Source organism: Carcharhinus amblyrhynchos, chromosome 33 (genome assembly GCF_965287045.1).
Source record: "Carcharhinus amblyrhynchos chromosome 33, sCarAmb.v2.hapA, whole genome shotgun sequence".
Lineage (NCBI taxonomy): Eukaryota > Metazoa > Chordata > Chondrichthyes > Carcharhiniformes > Carcharhinidae > Carcharhinus > Carcharhinus amblyrhynchos.
In genome coordinates, this window is record NC_137356.1 from 4,063,239 (window position 1) to 4,082,646 (window position 19,408).

The following is a 19,408-nucleotide window of genomic DNA, read 5'->3' on the forward strand; positions in this document are numbered from 1 at the left end:
GAGCGGAAATGACGAGAGATGGAATGTTCCTGAAAGTTCCAGCAATTTGTTGAAAGTGTCGCGGAGACAGAGACTGGAATAGAGGCTGGTGAGTGAGAGGGGAATGAGGGAGGGGGTGAGGGAGAGGGAGAGGGAGAGTCAGGGGAATGAGGGAGGGGGGCTGGTGAGTGAGAGGGGAATGAGGGAGAGGGGCTGGTGAGGGAGAGGGAGAGTCAGGGGAATGAGGGAGGGGGGCTGGTGAGGGTGAGGGGAATGAGGGAGGGGGGCTGGTGAGGGAGAGGGTGAGGGTAAGGGTAATGAGGGTGAGGGGAATGAGGGAGAGGGGAATGAGGGTGAGGGAGAGGGGAATGAGGGTGAGGGAGAGGGGAATGAGGGTGAGGGAGAGGGGAATGAGGGTGAGGGAGAGGGGAATGAGGGTGAGGGAGAGGGGAATGAGGGTGAGGGAGAGGGGAATAAGGGGGGGCTGGGGAATGAGGGAGAGGGAGGAAGTGAGTGAATGGGGGAGAGGGTGGGGGGAATGGGGAGTGAGGGTAAGGGATAGAAGGAGAGACTGGGATAGAGAGGCTGGTGAGTGAGGGAGAGGGTGGGGGGAATGGGGAGTGAGGGTAAGGGATAGAAGGAGAGACTGGGATAGAGAGGCTGGTGAGTGAGGGAGAGGGGTTGGTGAGTGAGGGAATGAGGGAGATGGTAAGGGATAGAGAGAGACTGGGATAAAGAGGCTGGTGAGTGAGGAAGAGGGAGATGGGGGAGGGAGTGGGATGTAGAGGGTGGGAGAGGGACTGTGATAGAGGAAGGATAGCGAGGGGGAGGGATAGTGAGGGGGAGGGGTAGGGGTAGAAACATGGAGGAGGGAGTGAGGGAGATAGTGAAGGGGAGAGGGATAGAGATAGTGATAGGGAGAGATGGAGTGTGAGGATGGAGGGGGTGGGGAGAATGTGAGGTATTGAGTGAAGGGACACAGGGAATGGATGGAGGGGATAGAGTGTGAATGAGGGATACAGAGGGAGATGGAGGGGATAGAGTGAGTGAGGGATACCCTGAGTGAGGTGGGGGATACAATGTAACCTGCAGGCAGCCCCACTGGATACACAGGCCAGGGATTGTATCCATTCCCTCAGTCAGCATCTTGCTGTAATTTACCTCCCTGTGTCTGTGCTGGGGGAGGGGGCAGGGGGACTGTGTGTGTGTGTGTGTGTGTCCCTCTGTCTGTATTGTGACAGCAGCCTGTACTGGCTGAGGTGGAGCACTCAGCTGGCTGGAGACAGAGGGGGGGGTGTTATCTTTTACACCTTCTGGGGAAGGAAGGAGTTAACTTTTACCATGGTTAGGAAGAGGGGGTAGAGAAGGTGGGAGAGAAATCCCTCCCCCTCGCTGTGACTCCGAGCGAGGATTGAGTAAAAGCAGCAAGCTTTGCTGCACCCCTCCCTGCCTCAATCTCACCAGGTTAATGGAGAAATCTGACAGCTGTCTGACTTGCCTTCACAAGTTCAAGGTAGAATGGGTTTGTTTTGGTGTGAGCCCCATTCTGGCACCTGGGGCAAAGGCTGATCTCCCTCAATCCCATCAGTTGCAGCTTCCAAGCTCCTGATTTCAGTTTCTTTTTATTTAATCCAAGGGTTGGGGGTGGCGGGGGCATGTGATTGGAAGGTTCAGCTGTTCTTGCTCCTCCTATTATTACCGAATCTAGCTTTCTCTATCGCTATCGAGAGGCACTTCCTGCAGTGTACAGCGATCCTATCTCTCTCTCTCTGCTGCCTTTGCGGTGGTCCGTTTTTATATGATTGGCAGCAAGCAAGATTGTTCAGTGACTCTGCCACACCTTTTGCCCTTAAGGCTTCAAGGGACTCTTGAGAGGAGAGAGGTAGAAAGATTGAGCAATGTGGGGCCTCCTGTCTGGTCTGGGGCAGTGGAGGTGTGTGGTTTGGTTTATTATTGCCTGTTAAACTATTGTCTATTAACATTCAGTGAAAAGCATTGTTTCTTGCGCACTATACAGACAAAAACATAGCGTTCATAGAGAAGGAAAGGAGAGGGTGCAGAATGTAGTGTTACAGTCATAGCTAGGGTGTGGAGAAAGATCAACTTAATGCAAGGTAGGGTGTAGTCAAAAATCTGACAGCAGGGAAGAAGCTGTTCTTGAGTAAGTTGATGTGTGACCTCAGACTTTTGTATCTTCTTTGGAAGAGAGAACGTCTGGGGTGTGTGGGGTCCTTAATTATGTTGGCTGCTTTTCCGAGGCAGCGGGAAGTGTAGACAGTCAGTGGTTGGGAGGCTAGTTTGCGTGATGGATTGGGTTACATTCATGACCTTTTGTAGTTCCTTTATGGTCTTGGGCAGAGCAGGAGCCATACCAAACTGTGATACAACCAGAAGGAATGCTTTTTATGGTGCATCTGTAAAAGTTGGTGAGAGCTGTGGCTAACATGCCCAATTCCCTTTGTCTTCTGATTTATATATTTATATGATTTCATACTTACCTTGCTAATCCTGCTGACACTAAGGGGCAATTTAACGTGGCCAGTCAACCTAACCTGCACACCTTTTGGACTGTGGGAAGCAACCAGAGGAAACTCCCAGACGTTGGGAGAATGTGCAGATTCCATACAAGCCAGGAATTGAACCTGGGTCTCTGGCGCTGTGAGGCAGCAGTGCTAATTGCTGTGCCTGCCCAGAGCTTGGCTTATGTGCAGCTGAAGGTATGACTGCTAATTGGCAAACAACAATAGGGGTGTGCAGGCAGGTAGGATCCCTGGTTTATATAAATTAATTATTTTGTTCATTCACAAGCGTTGCTATTAAAGCCCAGCATTCATTTCCCCTCCCTTATCTTGTGCTGGAGGGAGTGGATGCTGATCAAACTCTTATTATTTATTCTAGTGTCACAAGTCGGCTTACATTGACACTGCAGTGAAGCCACTGTGAAAATCCCCTAGTCGCCACACTCTGGCGCCTGTTTGGGTATGCTGAGGGAGAAATTAGCATGGCCAATGCACCCTAACCAGTACGTCTTAAGGCATTGTCCTGGGGGGTGTTGAGCTTCTGGAATGGTTGGATCAGTCAGTGGCTTGGATTTTTTTAAACACAAGTTTCAAGCTTTCAGCTAATTCTTGTTTGGAAGTAAAGACTATTGTATAATCTGTCTGAAGCAGACAAACTTTTCATGAATTAATGTCCCTTTCTATGATGCATGTAATATTTGCAGCGGTGTGTGTCATGACACCATTACACACGGGACTGCCTTATCATGAAGGTTAGGGCTGGTTAAATGCTGCAGTTAAGCTTATCTACAACTTTTTCCCCCCTTCTGAAGATATGGGCTTCGCACTGGGCTAGTATTTATTGTCTGTCTCTGGTTACCCTTGAACTGAGTGGTTTGCTAGGCCAGTGGTTCATGCTTTGGCCTGCTGTGAAGACCCCTCTCTCTAAAATTCATGTAATTAAACCAAAACTGAGCTTCAGCTCTGCGCTTGTCATCTCCAAGACTCAATGAGTCTTGGCCCTCCCATGCGTATGCTGGTTGGGAGAGAATCACCCATGTGCAGTGTAGATTTCACACATTGGGCAGATCCATGCCTATGATCAATGGGACTTGGAGCTGAAGACAAAGGTCCCAAGACAAAACTCCAAAAGGGTACTTCTCCCTGCGAGAAGCAAGAGAGACAGGGAGAGGTTATAGAATCATAGAGGTTTACAGCATGGAAACAGACCCTTTGGCCCAACTTGTCTGTGCTGCCCTTTATTTTATTAAACCCGCTAAGCTAGTCCCAATTGCCCGCATTTGGCTCATATCTCTCTATACCCATCGTACCCATGTTAGAAAACGAAGTTCCCAATAAGGGAAGAAAACAGAAGGTGTACCTCCAAATATTTCTATAGTATAGAGATGAGTCGCGACACAGGTTGGGAATCTTTGTGCCCAGCCATTTCACTGGGCAGTTGAGTCAGCCACGTTGCTGTGGCTCTGGAGTCACGTAGGCCAGACCAGGGAAGAATGGCAGATTTCCTTCCCTAAAGGGACATTAGTGACCCAGATAGGTTTTTAGACGATGGTTTCACGGTTGTCAGTAGATTTTTAATTCCAGATTTTTATTGAATTCAAATTCCACCATCTGTCATGGTGGGATTTGAGTCTGGGTCCCCAGAGCATTACCCTGGGTCTCTGGATTACTAGTCAAATGACAATACCACTGCCCCCCTGATAGGGTGACGTTTAGAATCCTAAAATATTGATTATTTGGCATACTGACTGACTTTGGAGGGTTATTTCCTCTATCGATGGTAACCATGCTGTGGAGATGCTGGTGTTGGACTGGGGTGGGCACATTAAGAAGTCACGCAGAAAGAGCAGTGTTCTGAAAGCTTGTGATTCCAAATAAACCTGTTGGACTTTAACCTGGTGTTGTGAGACTTTTTACCATTTTTCCTGTACTTAATCCTGCTATGGTGAGTTTTGTCCTTTCGCTCTGGTGAATGCAAAATATTTAGTGATTATTTCCAAATGTTCTGTGTGGGTGTTTTTTTGCAAATATTGGCACACTCCACCTCTGGAAGGCTGTCAGACTATAGAAGGGAAATAACGGTGGTGTAGTTGCTGACACTATTAGTTAACGGCAGCACATGTTTAAAAATTCATCTAATCTCGGCACTGCCAAGAACTTGCTGAGATCCCTGACGGACACCAGGCTTCCCAAAAGCTTTCTCTTTTGATTTCAGAATTCAAGTGGCAGTGTTGATAGTCCTGTGTTCAGCTGATGTTCTGATCTGATCATAAATTGTACTGAACACCAGATAATTAAATATCCTTTAGAGTACAAACTCTGGAGACTACTTTTATCTGATTTTGCACGTGTACGTTTTAAGTTAGCAGTACTAAATTTTGACCCCATAATGGTTACAGATACACACAGATTGCAACACAAGCGCAGGCCATTTGGCCCAAACAGTCGATGTTGGCCTTTAAATTTTTTACTCTTAAAGTTACAAAGGCAATGCTCAGAGTGGGCAAGGCAAACCCAAATCCATTTCCTGCTCGCTCCAAAAACCAAATTCAAAATCCAATTCGAGATCGCCACAAGGGAGACAAACAAGCTGACACAGTGAGACGTTGACCCCAATTTGGGTTTAGCCAGAAGGCCGTATTTGCCCTGGCAACAGACAGCTGTTAATATTTAATCAGCAGTTCCATATTGAATGTACTCGAGGCAGCTGGATATAGCATTTGGGGCAAATGGGATCAAGGTTATGGGGAGAAAGTAGGATTAGGTTATTGAGTTGGATGATCAGCCATGATCATGATGAATGGCGGAGCAGGCTCGAAGGGCTGAATAACCACCTCCTGCTCCTATCTTCTATGTTTCCGTATGCCTTTAAGCTCGTTTCCTGAAAATGACCCAATCTTAAGCAACATTTATACCCGTAGAATCCCTGCAGTGCAGAAGGAGGCCAGTCGGCCCATTGAGTCTGTAACGACTCTCTAACAGAGCATCTTGCCCAGACCCACATCCCCATCCTATCTTCGTAACCTACCATTGCAAGTCTCCCTAATCTAGACATTGTGGGACATTAAGGGGCAATTTAGCATGGCCAACCTACCTAACTTGCACATCTCTCAGCTGTGGGACAAAACCGGAGCATCTGGAGGAAACCAACGGGGAGGCTCCGTACAGACAGTGACCCGAGGCTGGACTAGGACCTGGGTTTCTGGTGCTGAGACAGCAATGCTAACCACTGTGCCACCATCCAGATGTGCTGCTATAATGATTTTTCAATACACTGGTAAATCTATCTGTTTATTTCTACTAAGTTTATTGGAAGCAGAACAAGACGGAGCTTCTAGTGTCTGTAAAAGGCCTCCCTTACCCAAAGCAAAACCATTGCAACAGTCTTGAATCTGAAAGATTTTTTTCTGCGATCTATCCTCTGACTTGTGGAGGCTTACGTTTTCAGATATCTTAAACCTGATGTGGGATGTTTACAGATGGAGGTGCAAAACACTTGTACTTTCCCCATGTGTTACTCTTAAGAAACAAGATTCAGGTTTTTATTACTATTTGATTTGGTTTATTATTGTCACATGTATTGGTATTCAGGAAAAAGTATTATTTCTTGCAAGATATGCAGACAAAATATACTGTTCATAGAGAAGATTTGTCTGATGGAGCAGCACTCCGAAAGCTTGTGATACCAAATAAACTGGTTGGACTTTAACTTGGTGTTGTGAGACTTACAGTGCGTAGAGAAGGAAAGGAGAGAGTGCAGAATGTAGTGTTACAGTCATAGCTAGGGTGTTGAGAAAGATCAACTTAATGAGGTAGGTCCATTCAACAGTCTGATGGCAGCAGGGAAGAAGCTGTTCTTGAGTCGGTTGTTACATGACCTCAGACTTTTGTATCTTTTTCCCAACAGAAGGTGGAAAAGAGAATGTCTGGTTGCTTTTCCGAGGTAAAGGGAAGTGTAGACAGAGTCAGTGGATGGGAGGCTGGTTTGCGTGATGGACTTGGCTTTGTTCACGATCCTTTATAGTTTTTCATGGTCTTGGGCGGAGCAGGAACCCATACCAAGTTTTGATACAACCAGAAAGAATGCTTTCTATGGTGCATCTGCAAAAGTTGGTGAGAGTCTTGGTGGAATTCGACACAGTTCACGAGAGAGTGGTTAGTATTCATTGTGCGGTATTGTGGAAGTCCCTGGAAAAGAAGATTGTACCTGGGTTGTTTTGGATCTGAAGTGGTCAACATTAGAATGAAGTATTTGGTGTTAATATAGCAACTTCAAAAAAGACATTATTCAGTTTCTCTTGAACTGTAGATGTCGGTTCGAGCACTGTAATGTCTGCAACAGCAAAGGAATCCATCAGAGTGTTTTCATCATAGAATCCTCACAGTGCAGAAGAAGGTCAATCGGCCCACTGAGTTTGCACTGGCTCTGCAACAAAGCATTTTACCCTGCCTTCCCGCCCTATTCCCGTAACCCCCATGCAATTATTCTGCTAACCCTTGTCTTCTCGGATCCTTTCCTTGCGAAGGAACACGGTCTTTAACACGTCTCCTTTCAAAAGATCCTCACCTCCCTCACCGTCAGCACCTCTGTCCAGGACTGGCGCGCTAGTATGTCCATGGAGTGGGATTTGAACCCATGACCTACTGCCTGTCCCTAATTACCCTTGAGATGGCAGTGAGTTGCCTTCTCAAATGGCTGCTGTCCCTGTGGTATAGTTACATCCACTGTTAGGGAGGTCTCGCGTGGGAGTTTGACCAAGCTGCAGTTGAGAACTTGCGGATGAACCTACGCCACATGGACCACGCGATTCAAGAGGGCAGCTCTCCACCAACTTGAGGGCAACTAATGATGGGCAATAAATGTTGGCCCAGCATCACTTGAATGAATAAAAAACTAACACTCACTATCTAGGCTTGCTTGTGGCGAAAATGCCACATTGGTCAGATGTGAATGGAACTTTTTGATTTATTGTCACATGTATTAACATGCAGTGAAAAGTGTTATTTCTTGCGTGCTATACAGACAAAGCATACCGTTCATAGAAAAGGATACGAATGTGCACAATGTAGGGTTAGTCATAGCTAGGGTGTAGAGAAAAATTTTAGTGTGTTTAAGACGGGTTCTTGGTTAATAAGGGGATCAGGGATTATGGAGGTGAGAAAAATATCAGCAGTGATTGAATAGCAGAGCAGACTTGATGGCCGAGTATCTAATTCTGCTCCTATCTCTTATATTCTTACTGCATACTGGTTTGGTTCCTTTACCTTTTAAAAAGATGTAGTAATATTGGAGACAGTTTCATTTGATTTATTATTGTCACGTTGGCATTGCAGTGAAAAGTGTTGTTTCTTGCGTGCTACACAGACAAAGCATACGGTACATAAAGAAGGAAAGGAGAGAGTGCAGAATGTAGTGTTACAGTCGTAGCTAGGGTGTAGAGAAAGATCATCTTAATGCAAGGTAAGTCCATTCAAAAGTCTGACAGCAGCAGGGAAGAAGCTGTTCTTGAGTCAGTTGGTACACGACCTCAGACTTTTGTATCTTTTTCCCGACAGGAGAAAGTGGAAGAGAGAATGTCCGCGGTGTGTGGGGTCCTTGATTATACTGGCCACTTTGCTGAGGCAGCGGGAAGTGTAGACAGTCAATGGATGGGAGGCTGCTTGAGCGATGGACTGCACTGCACCCTGTTGTGGGGACAATTGGAAGAGGGATGAAGCAACTGGCAAGTGGATGGAATATTCATAAAATCCCTGCATTGCAGAAGGAGGCCATTTGGCCCATTGAGTCTGCGGTGACCGCAATCCTACCCAGGCCCTATCTCCGCAACACCATGCATTTACCCTAGCTAGTCGCCCTGACACTAAGGGACAATTTAGCATGGCCAATGCATCTAACTTGCACATCTTTGGACTGTGGGAGGAAACCGGAGCACCCGGAGGAAACTTACGCTGTGACAGGGAGAATGTGCAAATTTCACAAGCTAGTGACCCGAGGCCAGAATTGAACTCGGGTCCCTGGCACTGATGCAGCAGTGAGGCAACCACTGTGCCACCGTGCTGTCCTCACAGGTGGCATATTCTTGTAGTGCTGAGCATGAATTTTGACTGACGGTCAAACTAACTCTTTCTACCTTTTTTTCCTTAGGTAGAAAATGGGGAAGGATTATTATAAAATACTGGGCATTAGTAAAGGAACAGCAGAAGAGGATATCAAGAAGGCGTACAGAAAGCTAGCCCTTAAGTACCACCCCGACAAGAACAAATCTCCAGATGCGGAGGAAAAGTTCAAGGAAATTGCTGAGGCTTATGATGTACTGAGTGATCCCAAGAAACGGGAAATCTACGACCAATTTGGAGAGGAAGGTAAGCCAGAGTTTAATCCGGGCCCCGGATACTAAGGGGCGGTTTAGCACGGCCAGTGCACCTGACCTGCATGTCTTTGGTGTGTGGGAGGAAACCAACGTAGACACAGGGAGGAGATGCAACTCCACGCACAGTGACCTGAGGCTGGGAATCGAACCCCTGGCCCTGTGAGACTGCAGTGCTAACCACTGTGCCATGTTTAAAGCAGGGTCTGTATTGCACTCATTCTGGGATATTATGGGGAAGCAAGCATAGCGATAATCACACTGTCTTAGCAGTGGGACTTGGCTGTTAGTTCTGTCTTAAACTTTTGCTGCGGACTTCCAAAATACTGAATAGTGTCTATTTTTATTAATTTCCCTCCACTGGAATTTTGTATCCCCTATTATCTCTAACTCAAGACAGCGATAAAAGCCTGCATTTGTCATCTTCATGCGTTTCAAACATTGCTCATCGACTGAGCTGGCTGAAGAGTCAACTCTGCAGTGACTCACTGTCTATTGTAGGAAGGACGTGAGCGCACTGGAGGGGGTGCAGAGGAGATTTACAGGATGCTGCCTGGGATGGAAAGTTTTTAAGTTATGAAAAGAGGTTGGATAAGCTTGGATTGTTTTCTCTGGAGCAGAGAAGACTGAGGGGCCTACCGACCTGATTGAGGTGTACAAGATTGAGGGATGTGGACAGAGTGGATAAGAAGCAGCTGTTCCCCTCAGTTGAAGGGTCAGTTACAAGGGGACGCAAGTTAAAAGTAAGGGGTGGGTGGAAAAACCTTTTCTGCCCAGAGGGTGGTGAGGGTTTGGAATGTGCTGTCTGGGAGGGTGGTGGAAGTGGGATGACTCACATCCTTTTAAAAAGTACCTGTATGAGCACTTGGCATGCCATAACATTCAAGGCTATGGGCCAAATGCTGGCAAGTGGGATTAGGTAGGCAGGTCACAGCCTTTCATGTGCCTGTGTTGACTTGATGGGCTGAAGGGCCTCTTCTGCACTGTACTATTTTGTAAACTAGGTGACGGGTATACAGAGCAATGAGGAGGCTACATTCTTCTTGTGGCCAAATTCAATAACAAAGCGTTTTCCCTGTGGCGAGCCGGTCACTCAGTAAGAAATATGCATGAATGAGCTGGGTTAAATGTTCTCCTTGTGAAGAACTGGGGAGACTATTTCTCACTTTCCTAACTCTCTCAAAGTCCCGCCCATCCATCACCCCTGTGCTTACTGACCTATATTTGGCTCTTCTCTGACAATGTGTCAATTTCCCTCCTCTATAACCCGTTCCAGCCCTACAACTCTCTGTGACCTGTGTTCCTCCCAATTCTGGCCTTGTGGTTACCACCACCACCACCTGAGCTTTGTCAAAGGGTTGTCTGGACTCAACGTCAGCACTTTTCTCTCATTACAGATGCTGCCAGACCTGCTGAGATTTTCCAGCATTCTCTCCTAGGGTTTCAGATTCCAGCATCTGCAGTAATTTGCTTTTTTGTAAAATAAAACAGCAGCTCTGCCAACAACTCATGTCCCTAATGACATCACCGTTGTGTTAAAGTTTATTAGTGTCGCAAGTAGGCTTACATTAACACTGCAATGAAATTACTGTGAAAATCCCCTAGTTGCCCCACTCCAACGCGTGTTTGGGTACACGGGGGGAGAATTTAGCATGGCCAGTGCACCCTAACCACATCTTTTGGACTGTGGGAGGAAACTGGAGCACCCAGAGAAAACCCTCTCAGACACAGAATGTGCAAACTCCGGAATTGAACCCGGTCCCTTGCGCAGTGAGGCAGCCATGCTAACCACTGTGCAAACGTGCTGCCCCCATGTGATCAGCTGATAAGAGCAGCCTTTTAAATATATAACAATGTAATTGGCTTCAAAGCACTTAAGGATATCCCAAGGATATGAAAGTGTCTATTTAACAGTATAGCAGCACAGTGGTTAGCACTCTAACTCACAGCGCCAGGAATCCAGGTTCGATTCCCAGCTTTGGTCACTGTCTGTGTGGGGTCTGCACGTTCTCCGTGTCTGCATGGGTTTCCCCTGGGTTTTCCCGTTTCCTCCCACAGTCTGAAACATATGCTGGTTTTGATTTGATTCATTATTGTCACATGTATTAGCATACAGTGAAAAGTATTGTTTCTTGCGTGCTATACAGACAAAGCATACTCTTCATAGAGAAGGAAAGGAGAGAGTGCAGAATGTAGTGTTACAGTCATAGCTAGGGTGTAAAGAAAGATCAATTTAATGCGAGGCAGTGAATTGGCTGTGCTAAATTCTCCCTCAGTGTACCTGAACAGGTGCCGGCGTGTGATGACTAGGGGATTTTCACAGTGACTTCATTGCTGTGTTAATGTAAGCCTACTTGTAACACAAATAAATTTAAAACTTAGTTTCTTTCTTGACTGTGCTGGGAGAAGAGTTAATGTCTGACACCAATGGTAGAACTCTTGATGTTACACTGACTGAGATCAGCTAACCTGAGATTGACCTGAAATTAAACCTTGAACCCTCATTATTTGATCAACCTCGATAAGATCATCCCTCAGCCTTCTACGCTCCAGGGGAAAGTCGCAGTATCAGGCATGTATTAGTATACAGTGAAAAGTATTGCTTCAGGCAGTTTTATATTGAACGTGCCCAGGCACTACATCCCCATGCTGCCTACTTCATAGGTCAGAGCTCGAGTGAAACACAGCTCTGTACCCAGGAAGATGAGTTTAGTGAGAAATATTACCATGGGCTGGGGGTAGGGAGGGGAATTATTAACACACATTCAGCTGTTATGGACCAGAACATTCCCTGAAAAGAAGGAAATAGCCTCTTTTTGTTTCCAAGTGCTGACCAGCACAGGCAGACTGAGTCATCAGCATTCAGCAATCAAAAGGACGGCCATTCAGAGACAGGTTCACCAGGACAAAGCCCAAGGGTAACCCTCCTGACCATTCGATGTGAGACTTGTGACACGGGTACAATTTTGTAATTTAAAAAGCATTTAGACATTTACATGGGTACGATGGGCATAGAGGGATATGGGCCAAATGCGGACAATTGGGACTAGCTTACTGAGTTTAAAAAAAAAGGGGCAGCATGGACAAGTTGGGCCGAAGGGTCTGGTCTGTGCTGTAAACATCTGACTCCCTAATACAGTTGTGGAGCTGATAGCAACTACTGGGGAAGATAAGGGAAAGAAAGAGGAGACCATTCGGCCGTTCAGTTTGGTCATGGTTGAGGATGCTATTTATCTGCCTTGGTTTCAGATACCTAACAAAAAACTATTACTCAGCTCTGAATATTGAATTTTTTTCCAATTGTCCCCATCCCTACACTGTACCAAATTTCCAATACCAATACTTTATGCAAAGAGGCCCTGATGTCAGATCTTAGTGGTCTGGCTTTAATCTTAAGGAGTTGTGTGCTGTGTACACACTGGAAAGTCCACCTGGGTATTGAGTGACCATCTCCCTTGGTCATATAGCTCGCCAATATTGGTTAGGCCAACCAGGAAAAACAGGCAGGAGGTTGAAGCTTCTGGAGCTCTGTTCCAGCAAGTGATGGATATTCAGCAAGACCTTGGAGTCCTCTGGCATCAGTTGCTGAAAATAAGTGCAGGTACAACAGGCAGTAAAGAAGGCAAATGGTATGTTAGCCTTCATAGCGAGAGGATTTGAGTATAGGAATAGGGATGTTTTGCTGCAATTGTACAGGGTGTTGATGAGGCCACACCTGGAGTATTGTGTGCAGTTTTGGTGCCCTTATCTGAGGAAGGATGTCCTTGCTGTAGAGGGAGCACAGCGAAGGTTTACCAGGCTGATTCCTGGGATGGCAGGTCTGTCATATGAGGAGAGACTGTCAGTTAGGGTTATATTCATTGGCGTTTAGAAGAGTTAGTTTCATAGGAACTTAAAATTCTAATAGGGTTAGACAGGCTAGATTCAGAAAGAATGTTCCTGATGGTGGGGGAATTTAAAACTAAGGGTCATAGCTTGAAGATAAGGGAACTGAGATGAGAAATTTCTTCACCCAGAGGGCAGAGAATGTGTGGAATTCACTCCCACAGGAAGTAGCTGAGGTCAAAATGTTATGTGATTTCAAGAAGAATTTAGATATAGATCTTGGGGCTAAAGTGATCAAGGGATATTGGGGGGGAAATCGAGATATTGAATTTATGATCAGCCATAATCAAAATGATTGGTGGAGCAGGCTTGAAGGGCCAAATGGCCTGCTCCTAGTTTCTGTTACCTCCTCGCCAAAAGAGAAGGGCAGGAAAAGACCCCTGGGCCCTGTCTGAATTCCTTGAAGGACAATTGGACCTACATTAGATCTTTGCCACCAGCTGGTAATAAACACTCATCTCTGTTGCTGCTGTGACATAACCTGAGTCCAAAGGTTCAGGTAGCGCCATCTAAGCAGGAGGTCCTCCAAGACCAGGCAACACACTCCTACTCACTAGCATCTCACAGCTTGACGTGTTTGAACATTCTTTAGATGGACTTTTAGGGAAGCCCTTTCTTTATGCTGTTAAGTCAAGGGTGATTAAATGCATCATCAGAACACCGTGTTTTGGTGTGCCCAGTAACTGCGGAGGATGATATGTTTAAATTAGTCCCAGGACTTAAGAGTACTTAGGAACACTCTGCTTTCAGTCTCGTGTCTGTTCCAGACCACAGGTTACCTATGTTTATTTTACTAAATTTTAGAAGTTGCACAGATAAAATACTGGAAGTGTTTTAATGTTTTCTAGATAACAACTCAATCCCTCTTCGTTGAGGCTGTATCAGGATGTTAGCGCCCTGATTGACCCCTCCATGACCTTGTTTGATCCCAACTTTGGCTCTCATTGTCTCTCTCCCTCTCATCAACTTTGTCCCTCTGTGCCCCTCCTTTGGTTTATTTGCTGCTGAGCCCAGCAGCTGTCTTTTGTTACCTCCCAGACTCAATAGTTCCAATGCACTCTAACCTTCATAACTCTGATCTCCATCCAGTGCTCAGTTCACCCTTCATCCCAGTGCTCAGTGATCTACAGATCAGCCTTCCCAGCTGGCAAGATGTTTTGAAGTCTTGCCCCACGCGTTTAAATCCCTTCATGGCCATACCTCCCCTGCTATCTCTGCATACTCATAGAATTATACTGTGTAGAAGAGGCCCTTCAGCTCTACCATCTCCCACTGACTCTTGTGTTCCTCCGACCCCTGTGCTCTTAAACAGCTGTGTTTTCTTCTGCGCAATTGGTGGCTGTGCCTCCAGCTGTCATGGCTCTAAAGCTCTGTACCGCTCAGTGGAATTGTGTTAAGATGCTAGTTATTTACGTCTGCTAATCCAAGCTTTTAGTCTCCTTCGTGTCAGTGTTTGCTTCCTGTGAGGTAGAATCATAGAATCCGTGCAGTGCAGAAGGAGGCCTTTCAGCCCATTGAACCTGCACTGACCACAATCCCACCCTGCCTTGATAACCCAGCTTATTGTCCCCCCCAGACCACTTTCCTTCATTAGCTGCTTCAATAATAGAACATAGAAAAAAACTACAGCACAAACAGGCCCTTCGGTCCACAGGTTGCGCTGAACATGTCCCTACCTACTAGGCTTAACTATAACCTATAGAACATCTCTGACCTCAATGTTCAAACACCGGCAAATCAGCTTTGCTTTTTCTAAACCCACCCACTCCCCCGGGGTAGAGTCTGTTCATTTCTTAGAATAGGCATAGGCAGTGCAGTTGAACTTCTTTTACTGAGCATCGTTTTAAATTAACACATCAGAAAGCAAAGAGGATTACTTGAGAGAGCAAGAGAAAGGGACCAGAAGGAGCTAGTCCTAATATAGACTCGATGCAAACTTTGGACAGGACTGAGCTGAACAAATAACTGGTACTGCAGTATATGAATTCTTTTCTATTATTGAAAGAGCCAGGCACACAGTCTCCTACTTAGAAACAGCTGCCAACTGTTTATTTATTTAGAATAGACCATTGTAGAATCCCTGCAGTGCAGAAAGAGGCCATTCAGCCCATCGAGTCTGTATTGACCACAATCCCACCCAGGTCCTATCCCCATAACACTACGTTTACCCTGCTAATCCCCCTTACAGTAGAGTCAATTTTAGCATGGCCAATGCCCCTAACTCTTGCATCTTTGGAATGTGGGAGGAAACCGGAGCACCTGGAGGAAACCCTTTTATTTAGTCGTTTCTGCTAACGTGGTACGTTCAAATGCAGTCAATTTCTAAGCTCATCCCAGAAATCCCAATGAGAATGTGGCCAAATTAGATTTAAGGCTTAGCAGAGTTAGTTACACAGACAGACCTTTTAAAGTGAAGCCTTTTAGCTGAAGCAAACCATACAAAAGATCCCACAGACCACCACCACTGATCCTGCATGGGGCAGCATGGTACCAGTGGTTAGCACTGCTGCCTCACAGCGCCAGGGTTCAATTCCAGTCTCGGGTCACTGTCTGCATGTTCTCCCGTGTCTGCGTGGGTTTCCTCCAGGTGTTCTGGCTTCCTTTCTCAATTCAGATGTGCAGGTTAGATGGATTGACCTTGCTCAGCTGTCCCTTAGTCTCGGGGGAGGGTAGCAGGGTAAATATGTGGGGACTATGGGAATACAGCCTGGTGGATTGTGGTCGGTGCAGACTCGATGGACTGAGTGGCCTCCTGCACTGTGGGGTGTCTGAGTCACTGCTGCCTCACAGTGTCAGGGGCTGGGGTTCCATACCTGGCTTGGGTCAGTCTGTATGGAGTCTGCACGCTCTCCCTGTGTCTGCATGGGTTTCCTCCCACACGCCAATGATATGTGGGTTAAGTGGCTTGGCCATGCTAAATTACCCTTAATGGTTAGCAGGGCAAATATGTGGGGTTAGGGGAATTGGGCGTGGGTGGGATTGTTGTCAGTACAGACATGATGGGCCAAATGGCCACCTCCTGCACTGTAGGTGTCTATGATACTCAGGCATCTATGTTGAAACTCGATCATTCTCATTGTTGATTCTGGTTGTTTTTATCTTCAATTCTCCTGCTCCTCCCCCCCCCCCCCCCCTCTTTTTTTTTAGGGTTGAAGGGAGGTGGTGGTGCAGGTCCCAATGGCACTAATTTCCAGTACACGTTCCATGGAGACCCCCATGCTGTCTTTGCGGAGTTCTTTGGTGGGAGGAATCCCTTCGACATATTCTTTGGGCAGCGGAACGGCGAGGAGGACATGGAGATCGATGACGATCCGCTGAGCTCCTTCAGCGGCTTCAACATGGGCGGAATGGGCAACATCGGTGGCATGTCCGGCTTTCACCGAACTCGGGGCTCTGCCAAGAAGCAGGACCCGCCCGTCACCCACGAGCTGAAAGTCTCCCTGGAGGAGGTTTTCTCCGGCTGCACCAAGAAGATGAAGATCCGGCGGAAGCGGCTGAACCCCGACCGGCGCACGTCGAGGCAGGAAGACACCATCCTCACCATCGAGATCAAGAAGGGCTGGAAGGAGGGGACAAAGATCACCTTCCCAAAAGAAGGGGATGAAACTGCCAACAATATTCCCGCTGATATCATCTTCGTTCTAAAGGACAAGCCGCACCCGGTCTTCAAGCGGAGCGGATCTGATATTATCTACCAAGCCAAGATCAGCCTCCGAGAGGTCAGTGCTCCCTTTATTGCTTTGTGATTTGTTTGTGTGGTGCTGACACCAAGAGCACGTGGAGGAAGTTGTTATGGAGCGTACTCAGATGGTTCTCCATGGGATCCCCGTGGTTATGTAGTTTCTGTAAAAAGTCTGACAACACCAGGTTTTAGTCCAACCGATTTATTTGATAGTAAACGCACAAGCTTTCGGGTCCCGAAAGCTTGTGCGTTTACTATCAAATAAATCGGTTGGACTAAAACCTGGTGTTGTCAGACTTTTTACTGTGTTTACCCCAGTCCAACGCCGGCACATCCACATCATATGTAGTTTCTCACATAGCAATTCGAGGGCTGGAGAAGGTTAAGAACTTTTTTAAAAAAACCATTTGTATAAAACATGAATTGTAGAATGATGCAGCACAGGAGGGGGGTGATGCAGTCCAGCGTGCCTGTGCCAGCTGCTTGAAACAATTGTCCAAGAAGTGATGGCCAAGTGATATTATTGCTAGACTATTAATCCAGAAACTCAGCTCTGGGGACCTGGGTTCGCATCCTGCGACGGCAGCTGGTGGCATTTGAATTCAATTAAAAATATCTGGGATTAAGAATCTGCAGAAGACCATGAAACCATTGTTGGAAAAACCCACCTGATTCACTAATGTCCTTGTGGGTTAAAAGGCTTCTTCAGCACTCTGATTCCTGGAGCACCGGAAGGTGACTGGCACATTTAATTGCGGTGCTCAAGACTAGGAGAACGTTTGAATCTGGTGAGAAAACTGTTTTCACTGGCGAGAGGGACGGTAACCCGAGGGACACGTTTCAATTAGCTAAATAAACATGGGCATTGAGAATTTGTCTTAATGCAGTTATGATCTGGAGCGCACTGCCTGCAAGTTGGTGGAAGCAGATTCAAATAGTAAGTGGAGTTGGGTAAATATTGAGGATTAATTGAAGTAAGAAATCTCAAAACACCAGGTTAAAGTCCAACGGGTTTATTTAGTAGCACGAGCTTTTGGAGCACTGCCCCTTCATCAGGTGAGGGTAAGATGGTCTCTTTCTGTGCCTCCCCTGTTTTGTGTCTGTGTTGTACAACTGCAGGTTGTTGAGAGGCTTTGCTAACCTATCTGTTCCTTTTTGGTTGCCTAGGCACTATGCGGTTGCACGTTATCTATTCCAACCCTGGATAAGAAAACCCACATGATGGCATTCAAGGATGTCATCCAGCCAGGCTCTCAGAGAAGGATAGCCTCCGAGGGGTTGCCATTGCCAAAGCAGCCAGACCGACGTGGCGACCTGGTGATCGAGTTTCACGTGCGTTTTCCCGAATCCCTGTCGAATGCAACAAAGGACAAACTCAAGGAACTCCTGCCACTGTAACTGTTACAGAAACCTTGGGAGTCTGGTGATTGTGGGATGGGGGAGGAGAGAAAGGAAATTGTATTTTAGTGGACTGTAACTGCTAGGCTGTGGTCTTTAAGTAGTCATCCCACATGGACATTTACTGTTGAGCAAGTTGCTTAATGGGTCTATTTTTAAAGCCTATATTCCAATCTTTACATAATTGCAAACAGTTGTTACAGATTATACCTTCTCAACACTGCAGCATCAACTGCCCACTCCTGTACGTTTCTGTTGTCCATTGTAAATAATGCATTCATTTGTAACCAAAAATAATATGCGACATAAATAGTATTGACCATTCTATTCAGATATTGTCTGTCTGTAACTTGTTACCTTTGTTAAAACAATAAATAATTTTTCTTCATTTTTCCCAACCTATTACATTGGTTTTTCAGTTCTGTGCCATAGTGGCTGTGTGGGGTTTGCACATTCTCCCTGTGTCTGCATGGGTTTCCTCCTTATGCTCTAGTTTTGTCCACACTCCAAAGATGTGTAGGTTAGGTTGATTGGCCATGCTAAATCAGTAAAAAGTCTGACAACACCAGGTTTTAGTCCAACCTATTTATTTGATAATATACTCGCAAGCTTTCGGGTTAGCCCCTTCGTCAGGTGAATGGAGAGTTCTGGCCTCAGACAGAGCATATAAAGCACAGACAGTTTAGAGATTACTGATTAGAATGCGAATCCTTACACCTAACCTGCTGTTCAAGACCTGAAGTGGCTGATAATGTGAGTGGAAGGAGCACTGATCACAGTTTAAAGAGATGTGTATTGTCTCCAGACAGTACAGTAAGTGAGGTTTTGCAAACCCAGGCAAGTCACGGGGGTTACAGATAGTGCGACATGAACCCAAGATCCCTGTTGAGACCGTCCTCATGTGTGCGGAACTTGGCAATCAGTCTCTGTTCAGCGACTCTGCGCTGTCGTGTGTCGTGAAGGCTGCCTTGGAGAATGCTTACCCGAAGGTCAGAGGCTGAATGCCCGTGACCACTGAAGTGTTCGCCAACAGGAAGGGAACAGTCTTGCCTGGTGACTGTCGAGCGATGTTCATTCATCCGTTGTCGTAGCGTCTGCATGGTCTCCCCAATGTACCATGCTTCGGGACATCCTTTCTTGCAACGTATCAGGATTCGCATTCTAATCAGTAATCTCTAAACTGTCTGTGCTTTATACGCTCTGTCTGAGGCCAGAACTCTCCATTCACCTGACAAAGGGGCTAACCCGAAAGCTTGCGAGTATATTATCAAATAAATAGGTTGGACTAAAACCTGGTGTTGTCAGACTTTTTACTGTGTTTACGCCAGTCCAACGCCGGCGTACCCACATCATGCTAAATCACCCAGCACTTGTAGGTTGGAGGAATTAGTGGGTAAATATGTAGGAGTTACAGGGTTGGGGCCTGGGTGGGATTGTTTTTGGTGCAAGCACGATGGGCTGAGTGGTCTCTTTCTGCACTGTAGGGACTCTGAGTTCTTAGTAGATAGCCAGAAGCTTTTTCCCAGAATGGAAGGGTCGATTGCAAGAGTTTAAACTTTATTAGTGTCACAAGTGGG

General features: G+C 46.4%; 1 protein-coding gene across 2 annotated transcripts; it reads left to right on the forward strand.

The window, feature by feature from the left end:
* LOC145361021 (dnaJ homolog subfamily B member 1-like) lies at positions 1-18,233 on the forward strand. 2 transcript variants are annotated; one of them, XM_080216554.1, is made up of 4 exons: positions 1-88; positions 8,644-8,861; positions 15,899-16,470; positions 17,601-18,233. In XM_080216554.1, exons 2-4 carry the CDS (start codon positions 8,651-8,653, stop codon positions 17,829-17,831), a joined length of 1,014 nt encoding a protein of 337 aa, XP_080072680.1. In that variant the 5' UTR covers positions 1-88; positions 8,644-8,650; the 3' UTR covers positions 17,832-18,233. The 2 variants fall into 2 exon arrangements, with proteins under 2 accessions (XP_080072680.1, XP_080072681.1); XM_080216555.1 differs by lacking the exon at positions 1-88 and adding an exon at positions 6,463-6,653.
* Positions 18,234-19,408: the final 1,175 nt, after the last annotated feature.